Raw genomic sequence first — 20567 nt, forward strand, 5'->3', positions numbered from 1 at the left:
GTTCTTTGACGTCATTAGCACGCATGCGTAAAGCAATCATCCCACATGGATCTCGTCTAATGTTGTTTACGTATCACGAGATCAGATAATCTGGTCTCTTGGCGCAGGGTCTATTCCTGGGCTAACCAGGGAGCTGCCTTCTATTTCCCTGGTGGAAATAAGTAGACAAGCATCTTGGTTCTAAATTTCTCTCGTGCACTGATGTAAAGGGGAAATTCAGAAAACAAAAAAAAATCCTTTGTCTCTTTCTAAATTTCCATTATTATTAATGCACGAGGGAAATTTAAAACCATCTATTGTTTTCGAGGGAATTTCGCTAGTAATCGTCCCTCAGAAAACAAAAGAATCCGAGGTGATCATGATATTACATTTGTTATCACAACGAAGATAACGGATGGTGAACGGATGGTGACCCGATGGTGGTAGTGATGTAGTAATGGTAATGGTGATGATCGATGATGATGATGATTGATGATGATGATGATGATGATGATCATATTGATGACGTCACATCACATGACCATCGTGTAACACCCCCTTGTCATTTTCATGGCATCCATTCTAATTTTGGTTGTCTGACGATGTTTCAGCTATGGATATGGAAAATTTTGTTTTTAGTGACGGCATCGATGACGTCACACAACACCCGACCATCTTTTTGCATCCCCTACATGGCACCTACCACAACCATGGGCTGTCATACAATGCTTATGTCATGAGATGAATATCTTTTTTTTTTTTTGACGCCGGGAGGGAAGAAAGGGCGGACGGACAAACGGAAAGACATCCGTCGTGAAAACTGTAGTAGATGGTTTACCAATATCTGCTACAACATGAGCAGTTTACAATATCTGCTACAACATGAGCAGTTTACAATATATGCTACAACGTGAGCAGTTTACAATATCTGCTACAACATGAGCAGTTTACAATATCTGCTACAACATGAGCAGTTTACAATATCTGCTACAACATGAGCAGTTTACAATATCTGCTACAACGTGAGCAGTTTACAATATCTGCTACAACGTGAGCAGGTTACAATATCTGCTACAACATGAGCAGTTTACAATATCTGCTACAACATGAGCAGTTTACAATATCTGCTACAACATGAGCAGGTTACAATATCTGCTACAACATGAGCAGGTTACAATATCTGCTACAACATGAGCAGGTTACAATATATGCTACAACATGAGCAGTTTACAATATCTGCTACAACATGAGCAGTTTACAATATCTGCTACAACATGAGCAGGTTACAATATCTGCTACAACATGAGCAGTTTACAATATCTGCTACAACATGAGCAGGTTACAATATATGCTACAACGTGAGCAGTTTACAATATCTGCTACAACATGAGCAGTTTACAATATCTGCTACAACGTGAGCAGTTTACAATATCTGCTACAACATGAGCAGTTTACAATATCTGCTACAACGTGAGCAGTTTACGATATCTGCTACAACGTGAGCAGTTTACAATATCTGCTACAAGGCCCAAAATACACGCCTAACGCACGGAATTTCTTTCCGTGAGCAAGGTATGTGCAAAATCTCAAAGCCATAGTGTACGTTTCCCCATGAAGGGTCACTTTTTCTCGCGCGGCTCGTCGCGGAGATTATACAATGAATATACAGGGAGATTATACAATGATTATACAGTGAGATTATATAATGATTATACAGGGAAGTTATGCAGTAATTATACAGAGAAATTAATAATACAATAGCTTCCAATAATTATGCAGGGAGATTAAACAATGTTTTTTTTTTTATACAAGCGTTCAATTGCCTCTTTAACCTAAATCCCGTAATAAATGCTTCCGGTCAAATCTGTTCAAATTGCGTGACCATCTAAAAAAAACGTCACGCAGCTAATGTCTCATCACGCTAGTCATAATCGATACTATTGTTATTATCCGATATAGTAACCTAAGCTATGACGCTATTTCAGATTCTTGGCAGAGAATTGACTTCCGCAAATGCTGAAACGTCTCACGATTTGAAAATTCTCTCAAGATTGATTATACAGACAGTGTGTCCTGTCATGGACGAAGGGCGAAAATCTCGGGAGAGCTTATTTTTACAACTCGGGATCCTACTAAACTTACTGCTAACGCTTGTGTCTGTCGGGTATCTTACATATAAAGTACACACGCTAGATGACAGAGTCGTGAGAGCGGAGGATGTACTATTCCCCGGCCACCAAGCGAAGCCAGAAAACGCGAGAGAGCGGCAGACGAGATCTGTTCGTTCAGATTCGTGCGGTGAATGCAGGGAAACATGCTTAATGCTATTTGGACCGTCATCCAGCCTAAAGGTACATCCGCTGCATTTAAAATAACGTGTTTTTCTGTAGTGTGCGTTCACTTCTTTAATCGCAGTACATCCGTACAATGCAGCACGAGCTTATTTTAGAACCACAACTTTTCCCAGAAAAAAACTGATTTTAAATAGCTATGACAGGGTGATTTAGATGCATTATTATTTGGAGAATTTTATTTTTCTTTATGTTGAATGACAGAAGACGAAATAATGTGGAGCGTAATAGATAAGAGCGAAAAATAATCTCCAGCATTTATCTCATGGAAAAACTGACAGACCTCAAAGAAAGGGTCCTCTAGTCACAAATTATCGATTATTCGTAAGCACTTCGTTTCCGCCTTCATCAAGCACGGGTTTGTTGATCTTTATTATCTTCCTCGTTGCCGCAATGTTTAGACAGTTTGTTTTTTGTTCTGCGCTTAATCGCCTCTATCAGTCTATCAGGTATGCGTTTTGTCAGGACGTGTATTGAAATGGCGTTGACCTTTGAGAGTTAACAGTTGGAATTTCTTGTCTTCCGACGATATCGGATCCTGTCTTCTTCAATTGCTGGAGGAAATACTCAAGAAAAAAAATGTAATATGTCCAGCCAAGAACATGGTGTTCTGTTCGGCTTTCCTGTGTGCTGTTTTGGATTCACTGTGCTATGTGACCGGGTTACCTGTGTGCTGTTTTGGATTCACTGTGCTATGTGACCGGGTTACCTGTGTGCTGTTTGGGATTTACTGTGCTATGTGACGTAACCCTTAAATGATGGCTCTCCCCAGCCCCTATTGCCTCACGGCCATCCACAGTAATCCCGAATAATTCGTGCCTTTAATTTAACTCAAAAGATTAGTGTTTGATTTAACTGTGATTTGTGTTTTAAAATTGACGTTTTGGCATGCACTGCCTTTTTGAAGGTACAAAAACTATTTTCACGGATGTAATAATGTAACATGGCGACTTATGACATAGGTACACTGACCCGATTATCACACAATGTTTATATTCAAAAAGCGGTCTTTTTCTTATTACAGGAATTGCCAAATCGTACAGCTAAAATGTATCATAGTCTGTCAATCCGAGGGGTGTGTGTAGGGGGGAATTGTCATCATTGTCATCCACCTGTCCTCTCTTTAGTGCTTTCTCCACATTTATTTCGCCATTCATCATCATCTTCATCATCACCATATGGTCTCCACCAGATTCATCATATCGTCATCACAATTATGTTAATTTGCATAATCATAGTCATATTTATATTCAAAAATCATATTCAGAATAATAATCGTAATATATTCACGCAATCAGCAGTCACGTAATCACCAGTCACGTAATCACTAGTCACATAATCACCAGTCACGCAATCACCAGTCACGCAACCAGGGAGGGCTAACGTGAAATAATCCATCATGTCTTGTAGATCATTACAAGAGAAAATGCCAGTCGCACAGTTTGTCTACGCGGTAAGTAGAAAAATGTGCTGAAATTAATACTTTAAAGCATACAAGGTATCAGAATTGTAATCTAACTCTCACTCCGACACAGGTAAACCCGGAGCTCCGGGTCCTCAAGGTCCTACAGGTCCTAGAGGGCGTAGGGGCAAGCCAGGCTCCAAAGGGGTGCGTGGATGGCCTGGTAAAAGAGGCCCTGTTGGTCCCCCTGGTCCTATGGGCCCACAAGGTCCAAACGGAAGGGCTTTCTCAGGGAATACCTCAGTTCTCATAGATTCATTGGGTAAGTTCTGCAGTTACGATCTATTACCTAGTGCTGAAACGAATTTCATTGCATGGACTTTTATCTCGATCAATTGCATACATTGAACAATCAGTTTAGTACTAGCATCATCACAACTTTGTTTCCTTTCAAAAACCGCACTTAACTACGAATCGTCTCTGAAATTGCCAGACATTCCACGAATTACAACTCGACCACCTGAAACACTAGTCGCTAAACAAGGACAGAATCTAAAGATACCCTGCATCGCCACAGGCTTCCCGGAGCCTGTGATCGCCTGGTCACATGACGGCAAACCGGTAGGTAGCACAAACAGCCGCTTTTCGCGACGTTTTCAGGAACTTGGCCCCAGACCTCTGACAGCCGCTCTGACAGGCCGCAGACTGCAAGCATTTGTGTCACCGAATGTTGTTCACGATTATAAACAAAACTTCATGTGTATTATTGTTGATTTGTTATACTTGATTTTTTATATTGTCTTGACGAATCCGAAAGGACTTCTTCAAAGGAATTTATCAAATAATGATATTCACTTACAGGACAAAAATTGCAGCTTAAACGTATTTTATTGAATAATGCACCAGTCAATCGAAACCACGGCACCCCGCCCCCGGCACATAGCGGGGAAAGTAACATTCATCTGATGTTAAATGCTCGTTACTTTCCCGGCTAACGGGGCCTGTGACGTTGTTAAAACCCCCGGTTCATGGCCCGGTGTTTTCCGATAACGACCCACTATATAGAATAAGCTCCTCCTCCGAATAAGCTCCTGCCCTAATCGTGCACTTTGTAGACTTTGATGAGGAGGAGGAGGGGTATCGAAAACTGGCAGTAGCGCCGCTACAATATTTTATCATTGAGAGCTTATTTTTGTTATGATTTTGGGGAAGATTCAAAAAGCACTTTTTATTTAGAGTTAAAACGGATTTTCAAAAAAAAAGTGCTTCCCCCGAATAGGCCCCTTGGTGCATTAAAAACTTTATAAGCGCCGCGGCGCTTTTTCAAACATTACGGTATCAGAGGCGGATCCAGGATTTCAAAATGGGGGGGGGGGGGGGGGGTAATGGTCGGATGGACGGCTTATAACTGATCCAGTGCCCCTTCAATACTTCACGCTAAATAGGTCGAGCATTTATTTTCTTCAAACAAAGTGACTTTTCGATTTTTTTTACTCAAAAAGGTGGGAGTGGATATCCATCAACCCCCCCCCCCCCCCCCCCCCTGTATCTACCCCTGGGTATACTATGGCGGTATACTAACATTACATGCATATTGACAAGGTCTTATAAGGGAGCAAGTGGCTTTTATTAGAGCTCCAAGCATTTCGTTTAAAAATTTCAGTCCGTCTGAGGGGGACATACAGGACCCCGTGATCTCCTGGTTCCTCAACTGACAACAGCTTATCAGCAGCTAACGTCCTTTACGTCCCTTACATTATCTCATAGAACGCTTAGTGTATAATGATTCGCCATGCAGACACTATATACCCTTATGTCCCACACAATTCTGAAGCTTTGCTATCAGATGACATCTTTACTTTATATCTAGGTGAGTAAGGAGCGATACAGCACTGACATTGGCACCATGACCCTCGAGAGCGTTCAATTCAACGACAGAGGGACATACACATGCCAAGCGAAGAATTTCATAGGGTCAGCTAGGATCACCTTTGAGCTCATCGTTAACGGCAAGCAGTTTATTTCTTATCTGTTATGGTTTTTGTGGCTGTGTTATTGATACTGATTGTGATGGTGCTGATGATAATGGCTGTGCTGGTTGTGATGTTAGTGTTGTTGGTTGTGTTGGCGGTGTCAATGTTGTCGATGGTAGTGGTGATACTGTTTTGTTCATGACGTTGTTTGTGATGATATATTCAATGTTTGAGGTGATATAATATTTGTGTTGTTGATGTCGATGCTGATGGTCGTGATATATTTAATGTTTAAGGTGATATAATATTTGTGTTGTTGATGACGATGCTGATGGTCGTGATGTATTCAATGTTTGAGGTGATATAATATTTGTGTTGTTGATGACGATGCTGATGGTCGTGATGTATTCAATGTTTGAGGTGATATAATATTTGTGTTGTTGATGACGATGCTAATGGTCGTGATATATTTAATGTTTGAGGTGATAAAATATTTGTGTTGTTGATGACGATGCTGATGGTCGTGATATATTTAATGTTTGAGGTGATATAATATTTGTGTTGTTGATGACGATGCTGATGGTCGTGATATATTCACGTTTGAGGTGATATAATATTGTTGATGATAATGATGGTGATAATAATGACATGGTTCCGGGCTACGGCCCTAACTTTGTTTACAAAGAGAAATCTTAAACTGATACCCAGTCGATCATTGCAGTAATTCCGCGGTTCGTCCAGCCACCACCCGTTTATCTCCCTGGCTACATTGGATGGGAGACGACCTTAACTTGTGACATCTTCGGCTTCCCGCCCCCTCACATTGAGTGGACGCGTGCGCTACAGCAAATACACTCTGGCCGTACCAGGCAAGCAGGCCGAAGGCTTATTATCAAGAAGACTGAGCAACAAGACCGTGGCCCGTACATGTGCACAGGGACCAACAAGCTGGGGTCTGTGTTTGCATTGATCGTGTTAACTGTGTATCCTGTTGGTAAGTAACAGCTAGGGCTGTGTTCACACTGTGTAGCAGTCGGGTGTTTACATTGATCGTGTTAACTGTACATCCTGTTGGTAATTAACACTTGGAGCAATGTTCACATTGATCGTGTTAACAGTAAATCCTGTAACAAACAGTTTGGACTGAGTTCACAACTTTGTAACAGTTGGTTCTATGTTTGCACTGGTCGAGTTGACAGGCCTCATACCATCATCAGTTGGTTCTATGTTTGCACTGGTCGTGTTGACAGGCCTCATACCATCATCAGTTGGTTCTATGTTTGCACTGGTCGAGTTGACAGGCCTCATACCATCACCAGTTGGTTCTATGTTTGCACTGGTCGAGTTGACAGGCCTCATACCATCATCAGTTGGTTCTATGTTTGCACTGGTCGTGTTGACAGGCCTCATACCATCACCAGTTGGTTCTATGTTTGCACTGGTCGTGTTGACAGGCCTCATACCATCATCAGTTGGTTCTATGTTTGCACTGGTCGGGTTGACAGGCCTCATACCATCATCAGTTGGTTCTATGTTTGCACTGGTCGTGTTGACAGGCCTCATACCATCATCAGTTGGTTCTATGTTTGCACTGGTCGTGTTGACAGGCCTCATACCATCACCAGTTCTTGTTTCCACCTCTAGTGCCGCCTACTATTACCAAATCTCCGCCGCCTGTTGTAACTGTCCAGCGCAGGGGCGCTACATTGCAATTGACATGCGCAGCACAAGGCTCCCCGACCCCGACCATCGAGTGGAGCAAAGACGGAAGACTCATCTCTACCAATGATTCACGAAGTGAAGCAAATACGCGCGAGGGAAGTCTTGTCATGCCCTACTTCCAACCTGAAGACCAAGGGGACTACCAGTGCTTCTTTAGAAACTTCGACAATGGCACCGCAGAGTTCGTATCACATGTTGGTGAGCTAGTCCAGCTTCTTGGGCTGCTTTTCTATAGAATTTAAAGTGATTTTTTTAGTATCAAATAAACTAACTAAATACTTGCTATAAGTTGCTCCATAGATCCCTCAATTTCATTGAGCGGTTACTTGTGGTATGAAATATCAAATCTGAAACGTGGCGAACATTAATAAGCATAACATACCTCAGTACTTATGTCCTATCCACTCTTAAATAAACAGCATTTTTTTCTATTTTCAATCATCTCTATCTTAGTGTTGATTGGCTGATAATCTCCGTATTTAGTTGCTGATTGGCTTATTATTTATTCTATCCTTAGAATTGATTGGTTGCGGTGATCCTGGGGTCCCGGATGACGGTTACCGCATTGGTAATCAGTTTTGGGCAGGAGAGATAGTGACGTATGTCTGTAACCATGGATACAAGCTAGTGGGACCGTCTAGTCGCATGTGTCTTACCTCCGGAAACTGGAGTGATATCAATACTACTTGTAAGTTGATCCTCCATGGAAGTACTTTGTTCATCACCTGCATCACTACTGCTGTTCGTTGCTGTATTCACTTCAATGCACAGCACAACACAGCGACCCAATACCTAGTTTATATTCCCACCTCTTACCGCACCTACTACCATGCTACCACAGCAGAGCAGAGCACAACACAACAAGCGTTGTTTTGGACAATTTCCGATTTTAGATATGTAGTAAGCTCCATTCGGACATTAATCAGTAGTGTCCAACCTTATTTATCCACCCCCACAATACCCTACAGCCGCACGTGTTAGAAGTGTTGTCAAAAGCATAGCATTCCATCTAGGCGAGTACGCTGGGTGCGCACGCAGCCCCCCCCCCCCCTCCCCTGGAAGCCAAAAAGTGGGTCATTTATTATTAAGGAATCTTCAAATACTTTGCTTTTTTTATATGATACCTATGGCTGCGCACACCCCTCAGCCAATCTATAAGAGTAATATCTTGCACGTAATTCGTGGAGCTCTGTTTTGCCATGGTTCTGACAGTGTCATAACCTTTCCTCATCTTCGCCCAAAAACACAATCATTATTTGTCCTGGACCATTTGGGCTGCAGTTGAATATTGCTGCTTTTTTTCCTTTCAGGTCATATTCAATGTTCGGAGCCAGAACCACTCAACCACGGCCTCATGCGTGGTGATAAATTTTGGGCCGGAGAGTCTGTCACATACGAGTGTCACCATGGTTACTGGCTGAGGGGAGAGGCCAAGATACAGTGCACAGAAAACGGCACGTGGAGCCATCCGCAACCAATATGCAAAGGTAACAATGGTCGAGGCACGTGGTCACTTATCCTTATCCCGTCTGAGGTTATAATGAACTTCACAACGGCAAGTGATCATTAATCCATATCATGTATGACGTTCTAATGAACTTCACAAAGGCAATGTGATCATTAAAACATTTCACGTGTAAAAGGGACATGATATTGACAACAGCATGTGATCATTGAAGGGGCCCAGAATGCTCCCCAAAACTTATTTGCTGACGAAACAATACAAGACCTGCTCTAGGATTCTTAAAATTGAATTAATAGCCTTGGTAAGGTAAAATGTTAAGATAGGCAACAACATCCACATCTTCAATCTTATCAAGAATCCGCTTGAAAACCTAACATTTTTCATGATTAGGTCAAGAGCTGTACTCAACAATCCTGCAAAATCAAACCGAGTACTATGCGCTACTAAACGAATGGCTCGCCCCAGTCTGCGCGGTCCCAACGCGATGGGTCACGTGTTACCACGCGGTCCAGCATGGGTGGTCCGCCAGCACGTTCCACGGACAGTGTGACAACAAGGGTCCTAGTATCACCATCATCAAGGTCGGAGAGTACATTTTTGGTGGCTACACGGAAGCCAGCTGGCGTAAGTACACGAGGCTCTAGGAAGTAAAAAAAGGGATGCTCTCGCTAAAGTCTATGGTTATGTCCATAATAAAGTCTATGGTTTCAAATACAAGATAAGGGTGTTGCTAGTGGTATAATAAGGTGATGGGTTTGATGATAGGTTATAGCAATGATTATGATGGTGATAGTGATGGTGATAATGATAATGATGATGACAATGATGATGGTAATGATAAGGTGATGGGTTTGATGATAAGTTATAGCAATGATTATGATGATGATAGTGATGGTGATAATGATAATGATGATGACAATGATGATGGTAAAGATAAGGTGATGGGTTTGATGATAGGTTATAGCAATGATTATGATGGTGATAGTGATGGTGATAGTGATAGTGATGATGAAAGTAATGATGGTAAGGATTATATATTGGTTATGATGACGTTGTTGATGATGGCGATAGTGGTAAAGATATTAGTAGTGATGATGATGATTGTGATTATGCTTATGATGCGACTAGAATGCTGCCGAGCACAGAGGACCTAGGTCCGGAATAATGGTAGCAATGATAAGAAGATTATTAAGATCAATTAGTTAATTTCCTGTGTTTTAGATTCTGGAGGATCGTACACAGAAGCACCTAACAGTTTCATATTCTCCTTCAAAAACCATTACAACATCCGCCCCTTCAAGACCAGAGTGTGGAGACTTTCAAACTCCATATATGGGAATGGTAACTACGGTCCAACGTTTGGTGGCGGGCATGATATTTACCTCGCCAACGACGCCATCAATAACGGGAACTCGTACCTTAACTTTGGGCACTCCTATGTACAGATAAGAGGCTATATCGGAGGGGAAGCTCAGAAATTGTTATCTGGAGCTTATAACTTTAGGCCTGATGACTATGAAGTCTTCATACAGACGACTTAAATGTTCTTGTACGATCCACGATCTAGGGCTGGAGGAGCTGAAAGTTGGGGGGGGGGGGGGGTTCTAGAAAACGGTCAGAGATAGTTACGTCTTTTTCGACTGCGTCACGTTGCGTACTTCTTTGTTAATGACGCACGCTGCGACGTCATCTGTGCATCTATTAGAGGATAGATGCACGCAAAAATGAGATCTATTTGTTAATATCTCTCTGCTGGCACCCGTTCAGCTCTCCTCTTTTGTCAAATGCTCGCTAAGTAGAAACCGGCCTGCTATCGAAGCTTATCGATTAGAAATGGTAACTGGTACTCATATCAGATTTGGAATCAATTCTTATAAATTTCCGATAGCAATTGTTATAATTGGTCTCACGCGATAATTGCCACCAGTTATCATTTTTGTCAATCCATTATGGTAGAGGTATTTACCTATAGTACTTGAAATAAGCAAACAGGAAGCATATTAGATTTTTGTTGCTGCATTTTGCACATGTTTGAATGACGTTAATATACTAGCAGAAAATGTAGGTCATCATCTTTGTAAGATATTGTTAAGTTTGGATCTGTATGGGTCTCATGTATTGGGCGGTCATGAAGATGTGTTTTCGCATCTTGTCGACTCGCACCTATAAAAGCACTGTTCAGTGAAGGCAGGTTACCTAGAAGTATTGTTAGAGAATCGTTATGAAATTCTCAATACAATTGACTTTGTGCCTTACATTGTGCTATCTTAAGTTTTTGATGCTCGTGTGAAGTCTGAATCTTCTCCTCCATTTCTTTTAAGCTTTCGATACTCGAGGTATTACAATCTTTTTATAACTTCATACGTCTCTGGGTGACCTTTGTACTGTTCGGTACAACTAAGACATGGAGAATAAACGGTTTCTATAGAGTCCAACAGTCCCTAAGGGGGGTCCTCTGAAATATCCGGTTCGGCCTCTATACCTGTGCACTCACCGAAACGGTTGAGACCACAGGTAAACCGAGAAGAGTCAACCCCCACTCCCCTCCCCCCGCCTCCGAATTTAAGCCAAAATACAGTGTCCAGTAAAATAAAGGGTAAATTCTCACAATATTTTCTGTGGAAAATAGAGAACAATTACCATTAGCAACTCTTCCAAACGTCAGCGGTCCTTTATTCATTCATTCATTCATTTTTTTATTTTTTTATTTTTTATCAGTCACATCCTCGAAGAAACTTCCAATAGACACACTGCTTTTACAATTTTGAAATATTTCTCGTGTTCTTTGTTTAAGATAATCGGATATTGTTGTTTATTGTTTATTGTTTGTTGGCCGGAAGTAAAGGATATTAAAACGCCGTAGTTAATGCCCGACAGTCGCGAAACGTTCCGAAAGTTCTTAATTGATTAAAAAAACCCAGCAAATTGTCGACCTAGTTGAGTTCAAAGTATTCTATATTGCTATATTTGTTGAGAAAGGGCAAGGCAATCTAAATAGCCTATACGTGTAGCCGCTGACCCGCGAAATATGAGAGGATATTTTGCGACTAAGTGGCACTTAGGAATTTTCTACAAAATGCTGCTAACTAATATCACGGTAAATTTTCAACCTTGTGAGTTCAGAGTATTCTATATTTGTTTAGTAAGGGCAAGCCAATTCAGAATCGCTTGCTCTTTCTAAACAAATATAAGATAATTTGAACTCACAAGGATGACATTTTACTGGATTATTTTTTCCGGCTGCGCGCAGGCTAGCATTTAGTCCATTGAGCAGTTGAGAACCTTCCCGGGCCACTGTGGCCCAGTAGGACCCAGGACGCGCGCAGCTGCCAGCCCCGTTTTCGTCAGCACATACGTTTCTTTATGGGATGGGAGTGAGCCAAATTTTACTAACTGTCACAACTGTGTAAAATATTTAAAAAAAAGAAAACGCCGAATTAAAAAAAAAACGTTATCCCAAGGACTTTTGACTTGTTATCCGATTTTCTAATAAGGTTCACACGAACGACAAAGAACTATATCGACCTTTTGTGTTGTGACTTGTGTTACAGTCCCATGATGCTTCAGTGTTTCGCGGGTCTCGTAAAATACGCGCCAAATTTTGATCAAGGCTTCGTTCGCTCTACCAAACACCCGCCATATCTCCTACCTTTCTCGAGCCTTTGCGAGTTTACAGGATGGTGAGGACTAAAGCAGACGGCTGTGGAAGAAAAGGTGGGTGTTTGGTTTCTATTGTCTTTGAGCCTTAGGTTTGAGAAGGGCTTGAGAGACTGACAGTAAACAATACTTAAATATTTTGGTTTTGAATGCACCAAAAACTGGAATTCGACTCTGACTAATTTTAGTCTTTAAAAAGACTTCTTCAGGGCAGTCTGCCCTAAAAAAGTATTATTAAAGACGAAACTTTGGCAGAGTCTAATTCCAGTTTTTGGTGTATTGTATTCATTCTTCTGGTTCACGAATACGACTATTTGGGTTTTTGTATTTATTCTTTTGGTTTTGATTCATCACATGGCGTCTAATTGGATGTCCTTTTTCAAACGCTAAGCTCGATAGAAAAATGTCGTCATCATTTTCATCGCCAGAGCCTATATAGGGACTTAAGAAATAGGGAATCTGGAGAATTTTTTTGTATGTTTGTTGGTTTAGAAAAACAATCTTGGTAAGGCGATTCGAGAAGGGAATGTTCGGGGAAGGGGGAGGGGGGTTGCTGTTCATCTCCATGCTCATTTTTAAAAAAGTCTTCAAGGGACAGATCTCTGACAGGAGGTAATAGATTCTCCTCCATGCCCATAAATTTAATGAAATTTCGCTTATTGTTTACTAACTCAACTGGCTTCCATTTGCAGCTACTTGGCAGTGGTTTGTGATGGTCGCAAATTCTACCGTCAAGTTACTAATTTTGTGATTTGAATGAAGTATCTGTTGTGCTCTCTCCCTTTAGCTGTTGCTGCTAAGGCACCCCGCAAGCAGGTTGGAGGGGGTTCATCAGGGGGGTGCAGCAGTGGAGCGGCAATGACTCCTGACAAGTCCTCAGCCGGGGGAGGTAACCAGGTCAGATGGTGGCCAACACCAGAATGGCAAAAAGGTAACATATAAACAACACAGATTTAACAACCAAATGGCGTAAGGATAAGTGACACAGATTTAACACCAGAATGGCTAAATGGTAAATGAAAAATAACAACACAGATTTAACAACCAAAATGACAAAAAAAATACAAGCAAATTAAAATAAACACAAAAATTAAAATAGCACAAATCTAAATGGCAAAAAGGTAAGTTAGAAACAACACAAATTGAACACCCAATGGCGCAAGGATAAATGACACAGATTTAACACCAGGATGGCAAAAAAAGTCTATTAAAAACAGCACAAATTTAACACCAGGATAACAAAATGGTACCTTGCTTGTACTATATTTTGCTGGCACTTAATCTTGCGAAAAAGGGTCAGCATATTTTGTGAGAGTTTAATTTTACGATTTGGAGGCAAAGTTATTTCCTCACAAATTTTTCCTTTTAAACTTACTTTTCTTTACTTCTTGTAGGTGTGGATTCCTTCTTCACAAAGATTGACAAAACAGACCAGTCAAACAAACTAACCACTACAAATATGGAAACAGCATCAAGCTCATCAAATGAGAGCACTATAGAATCCACTGCAGACCAAGACATCAAAGAATTAGAAAACTAGACCATTCAGAATGGCTCATGTAACTTAAAGGGCAACAGGCATTTGTGAATACATTTTCACAAGGATATGTAGTTTACATGTTGATAAAAGTTATCCACATTCATTATACCCAACAAGCAATGCAAGCAAGTGATATACTTATATACTGTAAAAAAAATTCTCATATTCTAGTGTTTAGCACAAGCCAAGTACAGTATGCTTCTTATTCTAGTGTATATATTTTCTAGGTTATTTTTCCGTCTGGTGTTGTGAGGAGGAGGGGGGGGGGGGGTTCTGTAACTGCTGTACCATTCACAATAATTATGGTTTCATAATTCTTTTTTCTAAAGGGTCTAGTAATTTAGCACGATTTTGCTTAATAAACTGACAGCTGTCCAGTGGTGCATTTTGTCTCACTGGTTAAGTGCATCCCCTTTTTGGCATTTTGATTGAACAATTAGGTGATTAAACAATAGGCGAATTGTACTGAGGAATTGTTTCACTTTTAGAGTGGCAAGCTAGTGCATGGTGGTAAAATTACAACAAAAAATCAATTTGTTATGTGCTTACGAATCTGCAATAAATTTCCTGTTAGAAAGGGCTCATTAGAAGTAGTTCTTTCTATATTTTTGGGTATGTTGCCCCACCCATGTGTTACATCCCTGATAATAATTACATCTGGAACAATGAAATAAAGAAAGACTTAAAAATATTATAAGCTTTTTTGTTTTATTTTCCACAATTTTTATAATGTAACAAATTTCCCCATACTTTTACAACCTCGATGGCATGGCCTTGGAGCTGTCTGTGACTTTATCAAAATGTAATTTTACTATCAGAATAAAATGTAATTTGCGACCCAAAACCAAAGCTGCTCTAAGAATTCTATATGGATTTTTAGTGTAATCTAGGTTTATTTATTGCAAAATTTGTTTTATTCCATTACACTGTTTGGGTTTCCTGTGGTGTATTTGGAACCCTGGGGCCGAGCGTCTTTCGCTTGACCATGCTGCTCTGTGATTGGTCGGTTTGGTTCGGCGGGTTGACTCAAAAATTATGTGGCGCGGATTTTGTTATTCGACGCGAGCAACCAACAATAACATGCAGAAATACAGAGCTTCAACTAGTAAACAGTGTGAAAATCACTACTGCGATCACTCAAAACGTACAATGGAACACTCTTACACGCAATCAAGCTGCTTTTTCACCCCCGAGAGTGCAGAAAAGGCGAAAGACATGCAAGATTTTGGCCGCGTAACGCCAATCTTTGGTCTAACTTCGTCAGTCTTTTTGAGTCCGCCATCATCATCGGAAAGGAGTCCTGTCCCTAACTTCAAAAACCTTGATGATGTTCCTCGATTGGATCTACAAACCGAGGAAAGCGATCAGGAGTCTAGAATCTCCAAATCGTGTTCGTCACGTTCATCTTTGCTACCAGAGGACAGAATCATAGGGAAGCATGTCAGCGACAAAATCGACATCATATCTGAGCTCCTCACGTTGGGTGCCGATCGTATTTGCTATAAAATCTGCCACAAGCTTGGCGATAGTGATCTGATAAGGTTTGTTTTTGGTGTTTTATTTGTAGATATTTTAATTCAAGTTGAGAAAGCGGGCACGCCAAGAAAGTATTAGCCTTGCTAATTTCCACACTATTCGCGCGCTTTTGATTCAATCAACGTGCGATGCCGGTCAAAGGAATTGCTTTCTTTTATAGTATTCTTATTGTCTACGTTTCCGTGATTTTTATTTCAAGTGTGTTGTTATTTATTTCTGGTCTTAATACTCAGTGACATATTACTTGTGTAAAAATATTTTTTTCTTGGTTCCCTTTATAGATTCGCTTCAGTATGCCAACGCTGGAGACAGTTTGTTGAAGACTTCCTCTCAGATCGCTGGAGGTCTCATTTACGAGAAAGACGCCAATACTGTACTCTAAAGGGAAAGGTGTGTTTACAAATAATAAATAAATAGATAAATGATGGCACTGACCCCCCAACGCTAATAAAACGTCTGAACATGTACAATCACAGGGGCAGATACAGGGGGTGGATATCCACCCCCCCTTTTTTTAGAAAAAAAAATACTTGCTTTAAGAAGATAAATGGCTTCACCTGCTTGACGTGACAAATCCAATCTAGCGTAAAGTGTAGTCAGGTAGTTATCCACCAAGAACCACTGGCTCAGTAATGAGCTGTCTACCCAACCATTATCCACCCCCCATTTTGAAATCCTGGATCCGCCCCTGAATCAACAAAAATGAGGCTTGGGGGATTTTGGATACTCTGTGATGTAAAAATCGTTTAAATTTACTGAAATATTCTCATGTTCTTTACATTTACTTTAAAGGCTGATTTTGTCAAATGCTAATTTTGTGTGAGCCTGTCTTCTTCGAAATTTGAGTCTACACAGTGATTTTCCTTTTCACTGAGGCAGGGGCCTCAAATCACAGTTTACAATGCTATGGCAAAGTCCCAACAAATTAGATTGACAAAACAAATTCACTTCTGCTTAGTTCTTCACCCCTCACACTGTTGCTTACCTCTTTCTCATTGTAGGAGAATCTGGGAACACCTCAAAGTTCAAAAGATCACCCAAGACCCAGAATCCCTTTACTTACAATTGACATGAACACAGCAAAGAGTATCAGCCAAGTAGTCAGCATTAAGCCTACTGAGTCCTCAGCAGTCACAACAGAAATGTTTGTCAATCCCCAGACTCCAGTCTCAGAGAGAAGACTTTGTCCTAGATGCACATCCCCTTCAAACTACACACAAGTGCAAAATGTTGCTCAATGCATCTGCGAGAGATGTGGCAATGAATTTTGCCCTTATTGCCTAAGAGACATTGAAAACCACACAAGTGAGAGCTGCCAAGAGTTGAGAACAGCCCCTGAGGAGAAAAGGCAATTAAGGACAAGGAAAGCAAAGAAAAATCAGGCAAGCAAAAGAATCAGAGACAGTCTAAGACGGCTGTGATGCAAAAAGCCTGCTACATAATTTAGTTAGAATCTTATATTAAATTAATTTTATTTATGTACATATGTAAATACTTTTTATATGACACTACTTATACATGTAGATAGTATTATTATTATATGACACTACTTATACATGTAGATAGTATTATTATGCTTGTTTATGGTATATTGCTCGTCTACAGACTTGAATATGTGAAAATAACCATCTTCACGCTAGCATAACCTTATCTAGTTTGGAGTTTCATTTATTGGTCTTTGTGTAACTAATTTGTCGGCTAGTAATCAACAAGAATAAATGTTGGTTCTTACTAGGACACAAGCCCTAGGCAACTAGTTTATGAATGTCGATTGAACACTCAAGCATGCATAACATAATGCAACTTCCTGATTTTTGGGCATTTCGTATTAACAGATTCTAAGTTGTGTTGCATTAGCACATTATATTGTGCTTGTGTCCTAGTGAGAACTTACCACTAAGTCTTGGTAAACCTGGAAAAGATTAGCCTTTGGCACCATAAAGGTGGATATTGGCTTAGGTTACCCTGGTTCTGTGGCTTCAATGTTTCAAACTTCTCTTAGATACTGTAATAACAAGTTGAAATAACACAAAAGTAAGAGTGGTACTGCTGCTGGTCAGTCATCTCATGTTTTTTTTTTTTGTCTCAATTGTTTCCCTTTGTACACTTGTAAAATATGTGTAAATAAAGACAGATACAATTTGCAGAAATTTATGAGAAAGATTTTGATTCACAAAGTTGTCTGGTTGTTGACAACCTTCTTAAAAGACAATCCCTTATATAGGTAATAGAAACACTCCAAGGTTTTGTACAATCAATTATGTTATTTTTGCAATTTTGTAATAAGATTAGTGTGCGCAGTGACCACTTTCATATCTGAAGTAATCACCCAGATTTCTAGGTCTTTTTTTTCTTTTGCCCTAAGAACCCCTTCAACATAAACCCTTACCACTTAAACTAGACCCTCTTAACTTTGGGCAGCCAGGGTAAGAGCACAATTTCTATGAGTTTGTCAATGGTAGTCTAGCAAGTAGCCATTCTCAAATGTCTGCAGTCCTTGAAAACCTCGAAAGTTCTTGAATTCTAAAATTTGAAATTCAAGGTCTGGAAAGTGCTTGAATTCTTATCAACAGTCCTTTAAAAATTGATAAAAGAAACACAAGTGAAGCTTATTTGAATGTTTTTTGCAAACCGCGCTATTGCCCCAGTTGGCCAGGTTGACATCAATAACATTATTTTAAATAATGTGGCTGAAATCTGCAGTTAAATAAGTGATTTTTTAAGATGCTTTTCTCGATTCTGACCCAAAGCTAGAGAGAATTGAGATAAAGTTAGCTTTAAAATGCTTCTTAAGTACTTTATGTATCCCGAGACTAAAAAAAGTGCCGATGGCTTTTAAATATAATTAGAAGTCAAATTCGAGAAACCATTTAGGATACCAATCAGATTTCTTTCACTTTGTGTTTCAAAACTGATCCTTTTTGTTATCTCAAACTTTTGATTTTGAGGCCTTAACGTTACACGGATCACAGTTTTCGAAATAAAAGTCACCCATTTTGCTAAACAATAGGTTTTGTTTGCAAGATTTGCAAGCTTTTGTTTCGCTATTTAAAATGATGCACAACTTTAACAAGCGCTGTGTTCCTTGAATACACACTGACACGCACTTTACATTGTAGTCGAAATCAAATCCTTTTACACATTTATGTTCCTCAAAGCTCGAGAAATTGCCTTTCGGTGAGCCTCCTCACTAAGTCGAATGCACTGCAAATTTGTGCTAAGGAAATGCAAAAGGCTTTGAAATAAGAGGAAGAGAAGTTTGAGAATTCAAAAAGTTGAAAATCTGTAGGCGAACATCAAACATTGAAATCGCTGTTTAATAACAGTTGCTTACCAGTAATTCATGATACTTGTGTATGTTTCAATGTACAATTTAAAAAAAAAAGCTTTGATAAAACTTGGGGAAAAATGTTGGCCTTAATGCTTGTATAAATTCTTTGTTAAATTTGTCCTTGAATTTCTTATATGTCCTTGAAGTCTATAAGTCCTTGAATTTGATTTGTGAAAAATTGTACAAACCCTGGGGCTATTATAGAGATACAACCCCCCAATGACACCACACTACAAAGATATGACAGAAAATATATTATCTCCTTTTACACACCCTCACTTTTAATGGACCAAAGGGTGTCCCTAGTGACAAGAGTTGAATATAGTTCAGTTGAGGCAACAAACTTTAAAAGCTTCCTCCTTGGTCAGCATGTAAAATAATTAACCATCCCCTAAAATGCAAGCAACTATCATAACAAAATAGTTTACCCCATGACTTGCAGTACAAAGAAGTGACCAAAATCAACATTTTATAGCCAAATTTGTTGTTGTGCAGCCACCTAGAATTCAAATCCATTTCTTGTCTGGGAATAGCACATGCTCAATTATACTAGTGTGACCAATCAATTCCCCAAGACAGTAAAAACATAAAAGCCATCTATTGGTTTAGATCGTTGATCGAATTTGCACTATACCCTAAAAGACAAGGATTTTGAATTCACAGAGGTGGCCAACAGCAAATTTGTCTATAATGGCAAAAAGGTATACTCTAGCATCATAATGGCATAAATTGTACATTTCATTCATTACCTGATTTCTAATATGCCATGACATTTAATAGATAAACTTATTTCAACCAGCAAATACCCCTTCCAAGATGGTAAGCACTTTGGATCATCTTGTCATGTTAGAACACGCTATAGAAATCATCAAATTATTATTAATTAAGAGTAAGCGCTTTATAACTCTACTTATTATTAATTATCACTTATCTCATTATTCCAAAACATGTTCGAGAAGTATATATGGTGGGGGGAAGGCAATGACGACCCTGTAAGCCCTTTTTCTAATGCGTGATCAACAGTTTTTGTTCTGCCTATGCAATTTCTTGTGGTTGCAGTTCTCCTTTATCGTCCGGCTCCTTAGGATTTCTAACAAGTTGGACCCCGTATCTAGCCCTCAATTTTTCGGCTGATTGTTCGAATTCTTCTTCAACCCTTTTTTCTTCTTCGGCGATCTCTCCCATGAATGTTTCCCAGTTTTTCTTAGATTCTCTAAAGATTTCTTCCCTCCTTTCTTTGAAAAGGTCTTGTTCCTCCTTTACCAAAATCTCATGGCATTTTTCTCGAGCAACTTTAAGTTCTTCTAAAAGGTCTTTCAACTTTACCGACTCTGTAATGCATTTTGGAATTTCTTCTTGAACTTGTCGTATTTTTTGCTCGCTTTCTCGCAGTCTTTCCAGCTCTCTGTCATTCCTTTTACCCTCAAATTCACGAAGCATGTATTTACATTCCGCTTGTAACACAGCTCTGTGGTCAAATAACCTTGCATATACGCCTGATATATCTCTGACCATTTTCTCCCCCGCCATCTTTGTGTACTCTATAACAACAAAGTCCGAACACACGCCGAAGATTTTTCGGATATTGCTCGTTCTATCGAGCACTTCCGA

At 39.9% G+C, this 20567-nt stretch overlaps 4 protein-coding genes across 6 annotated transcripts; 3 read left to right on the forward strand and 1 right to left on the reverse strand.

The window, feature by feature from the left end:
- Positions 1 to 1923: 1923 nt before the first annotated feature.
- On the forward strand, positions 1924 to 11147 carry LOC5505768. Its single transcript, XM_032374093.2, has 11 exons — positions 1924 to 2330; positions 3741 to 3783; positions 3866 to 4054; positions 4226 to 4353; positions 5603 to 5741; positions 6427 to 6699; positions 7350 to 7625; positions 7945 to 8115; positions 8738 to 8914; positions 9283 to 9516; positions 10114 to 11147. Exons 1-11 carry the CDS (start codon positions 1950 to 1952, stop codon positions 10431 to 10433), a joined length of 2331 nt encoding a protein of 776 aa, XP_032229984.2. The 5' UTR covers positions 1924 to 1949; the 3' UTR covers positions 10434 to 11147.
- A 1308-nt stretch (positions 11148 to 12455) lies between these two features.
- LOC116613537 (PCNA-associated factor) lies at positions 12456 to 14933 on the forward strand. Its single transcript, XM_032374101.2, has 3 exons — positions 12456 to 12606; positions 13337 to 13480; positions 13944 to 14933. The coding sequence occupies exons 1-3, from the start codon at positions 12570 to 12572 to the stop codon at positions 14087 to 14089; spliced, it is 327 nt and encodes a 108-aa protein (XP_032229992.2). The 5' UTR covers positions 12456 to 12569; the 3' UTR covers positions 14090 to 14933.
- Positions 14934 to 15101: 168 nt separating this feature from the next.
- LOC5505769 (F-box only protein 5) lies at positions 15102 to 17798 on the forward strand. Of its 3 annotated transcripts, none has more exons than XM_048734039.1 (4): positions 15102 to 15630; positions 15907 to 16015; positions 16786 to 17143; positions 17182 to 17798. In XM_048734039.1, exons 1-3 carry the CDS (start codon positions 15125 to 15127, stop codon positions 17044 to 17046), a joined length of 876 nt encoding a protein of 291 aa, XP_048589996.1. In that variant the 5' UTR covers positions 15102 to 15124; the 3' UTR covers positions 17047 to 17143; positions 17182 to 17798. The 3 variants fall into 3 exon arrangements, with proteins under 3 accessions (XP_048589996.1, XP_048589995.1, XP_048589994.1); XM_048734038.1 differs by having other exon boundaries at positions 15107 to 15630; positions 16627 to 17149; positions 17188 to 17798; XM_048734037.1 differs by having other exon boundaries at positions 15108 to 15630; positions 16627 to 17143.
- A 1397-nt stretch (positions 17799 to 19195) lies between these two features.
- On the reverse strand, positions 19196 to 20524 carry LOC5505759 (biogenesis of lysosome-related organelles complex 1 subunit 5). Its single transcript, XM_001626489.3, has one exon. The coding sequence runs from the start codon at positions 20484 to 20486 to the stop codon at positions 19992 to 19994; it is 495 nt and encodes a 164-aa protein (XP_001626539.2). The 5' UTR covers positions 20487 to 20524; the 3' UTR covers positions 19196 to 19991.
- Between the last annotated feature and the right edge of the window lie 43 nt (positions 20525 to 20567).

Source organism: Nematostella vectensis, chromosome 11, assembly GCF_932526225.1.
Source record: "Nematostella vectensis chromosome 11, jaNemVect1.1, whole genome shotgun sequence".
NCBI lineage: Eukaryota > Metazoa > Cnidaria > Anthozoa > Actiniaria > Edwardsiidae > Nematostella > Nematostella vectensis.

Bases quoted from the DNA above. Each gene is read 5' to 3' on its own strand.
- LOC5505768 (XM_032374093.2), top strand. From the start codon at position 1,950: ATGACGCTATTTCAGATTCTTGGCAGAGAATTGACTTCCGCAAATGCT. The intron at 3,784-3,865 runs GTAAGTAGAAAA...ACTCCGACACAG, and splicing joins TCGCACAGTTTGTCTACGCG to GTAAACCCGGAGCTCCGGGT. The intron at 7,626-7,944 runs GTGAGCTAGTCC...TTCTATCCTTAG, and splicing joins AGAGTTCGTATCACATGTTG to AATTGATTGGTTGCGGTGAT.
- LOC116613537 (XM_032374101.2), top strand. From the start codon at position 12,570: ATGGTGAGGACTAAAGCAGACGGCTGTGGAAGAAAAG. The intron at 12,607-13,336 runs GTGGGTGTTTGG...CTCTCCCTTTAG, and splicing joins AGACGGCTGTGGAAGAAAAG to CTGTTGCTGCTAAGGCACCC. The intron at 13,481-13,943 runs GTAACATATAAA...TACTTCTTGTAG, and splicing joins AACACCAGAATGGCAAAAAG to GTGTGGATTCCTTCTTCACA.
- LOC5505769 (XM_048734038.1), top strand. From the start codon at position 15,125: ATGTGGCGCGGATTTTGTTATTCGACGCGAGCAACCAACAATAACATG. The intron at 15,631-15,906 runs GTTTGTTTTTGG...TTCCCTTTATAG, and splicing joins GGCGATAGTGATCTGATAAG to ATTCGCTTCAGTATGCCAAC. The intron at 16,016-16,626 runs GTGTGTTTACAA...TTCTCATTGTAG, and splicing joins ACTGTACTCTAAAGGGAAAG to GAGAATCTGGGAACACCTCA.
- LOC5505759 (XM_001626489.3), bottom strand. From the start codon at position 20,486: ATGGCGGGGGAGAAAATGGTCAGAGATATATCAGGCGTATATGCAAGG.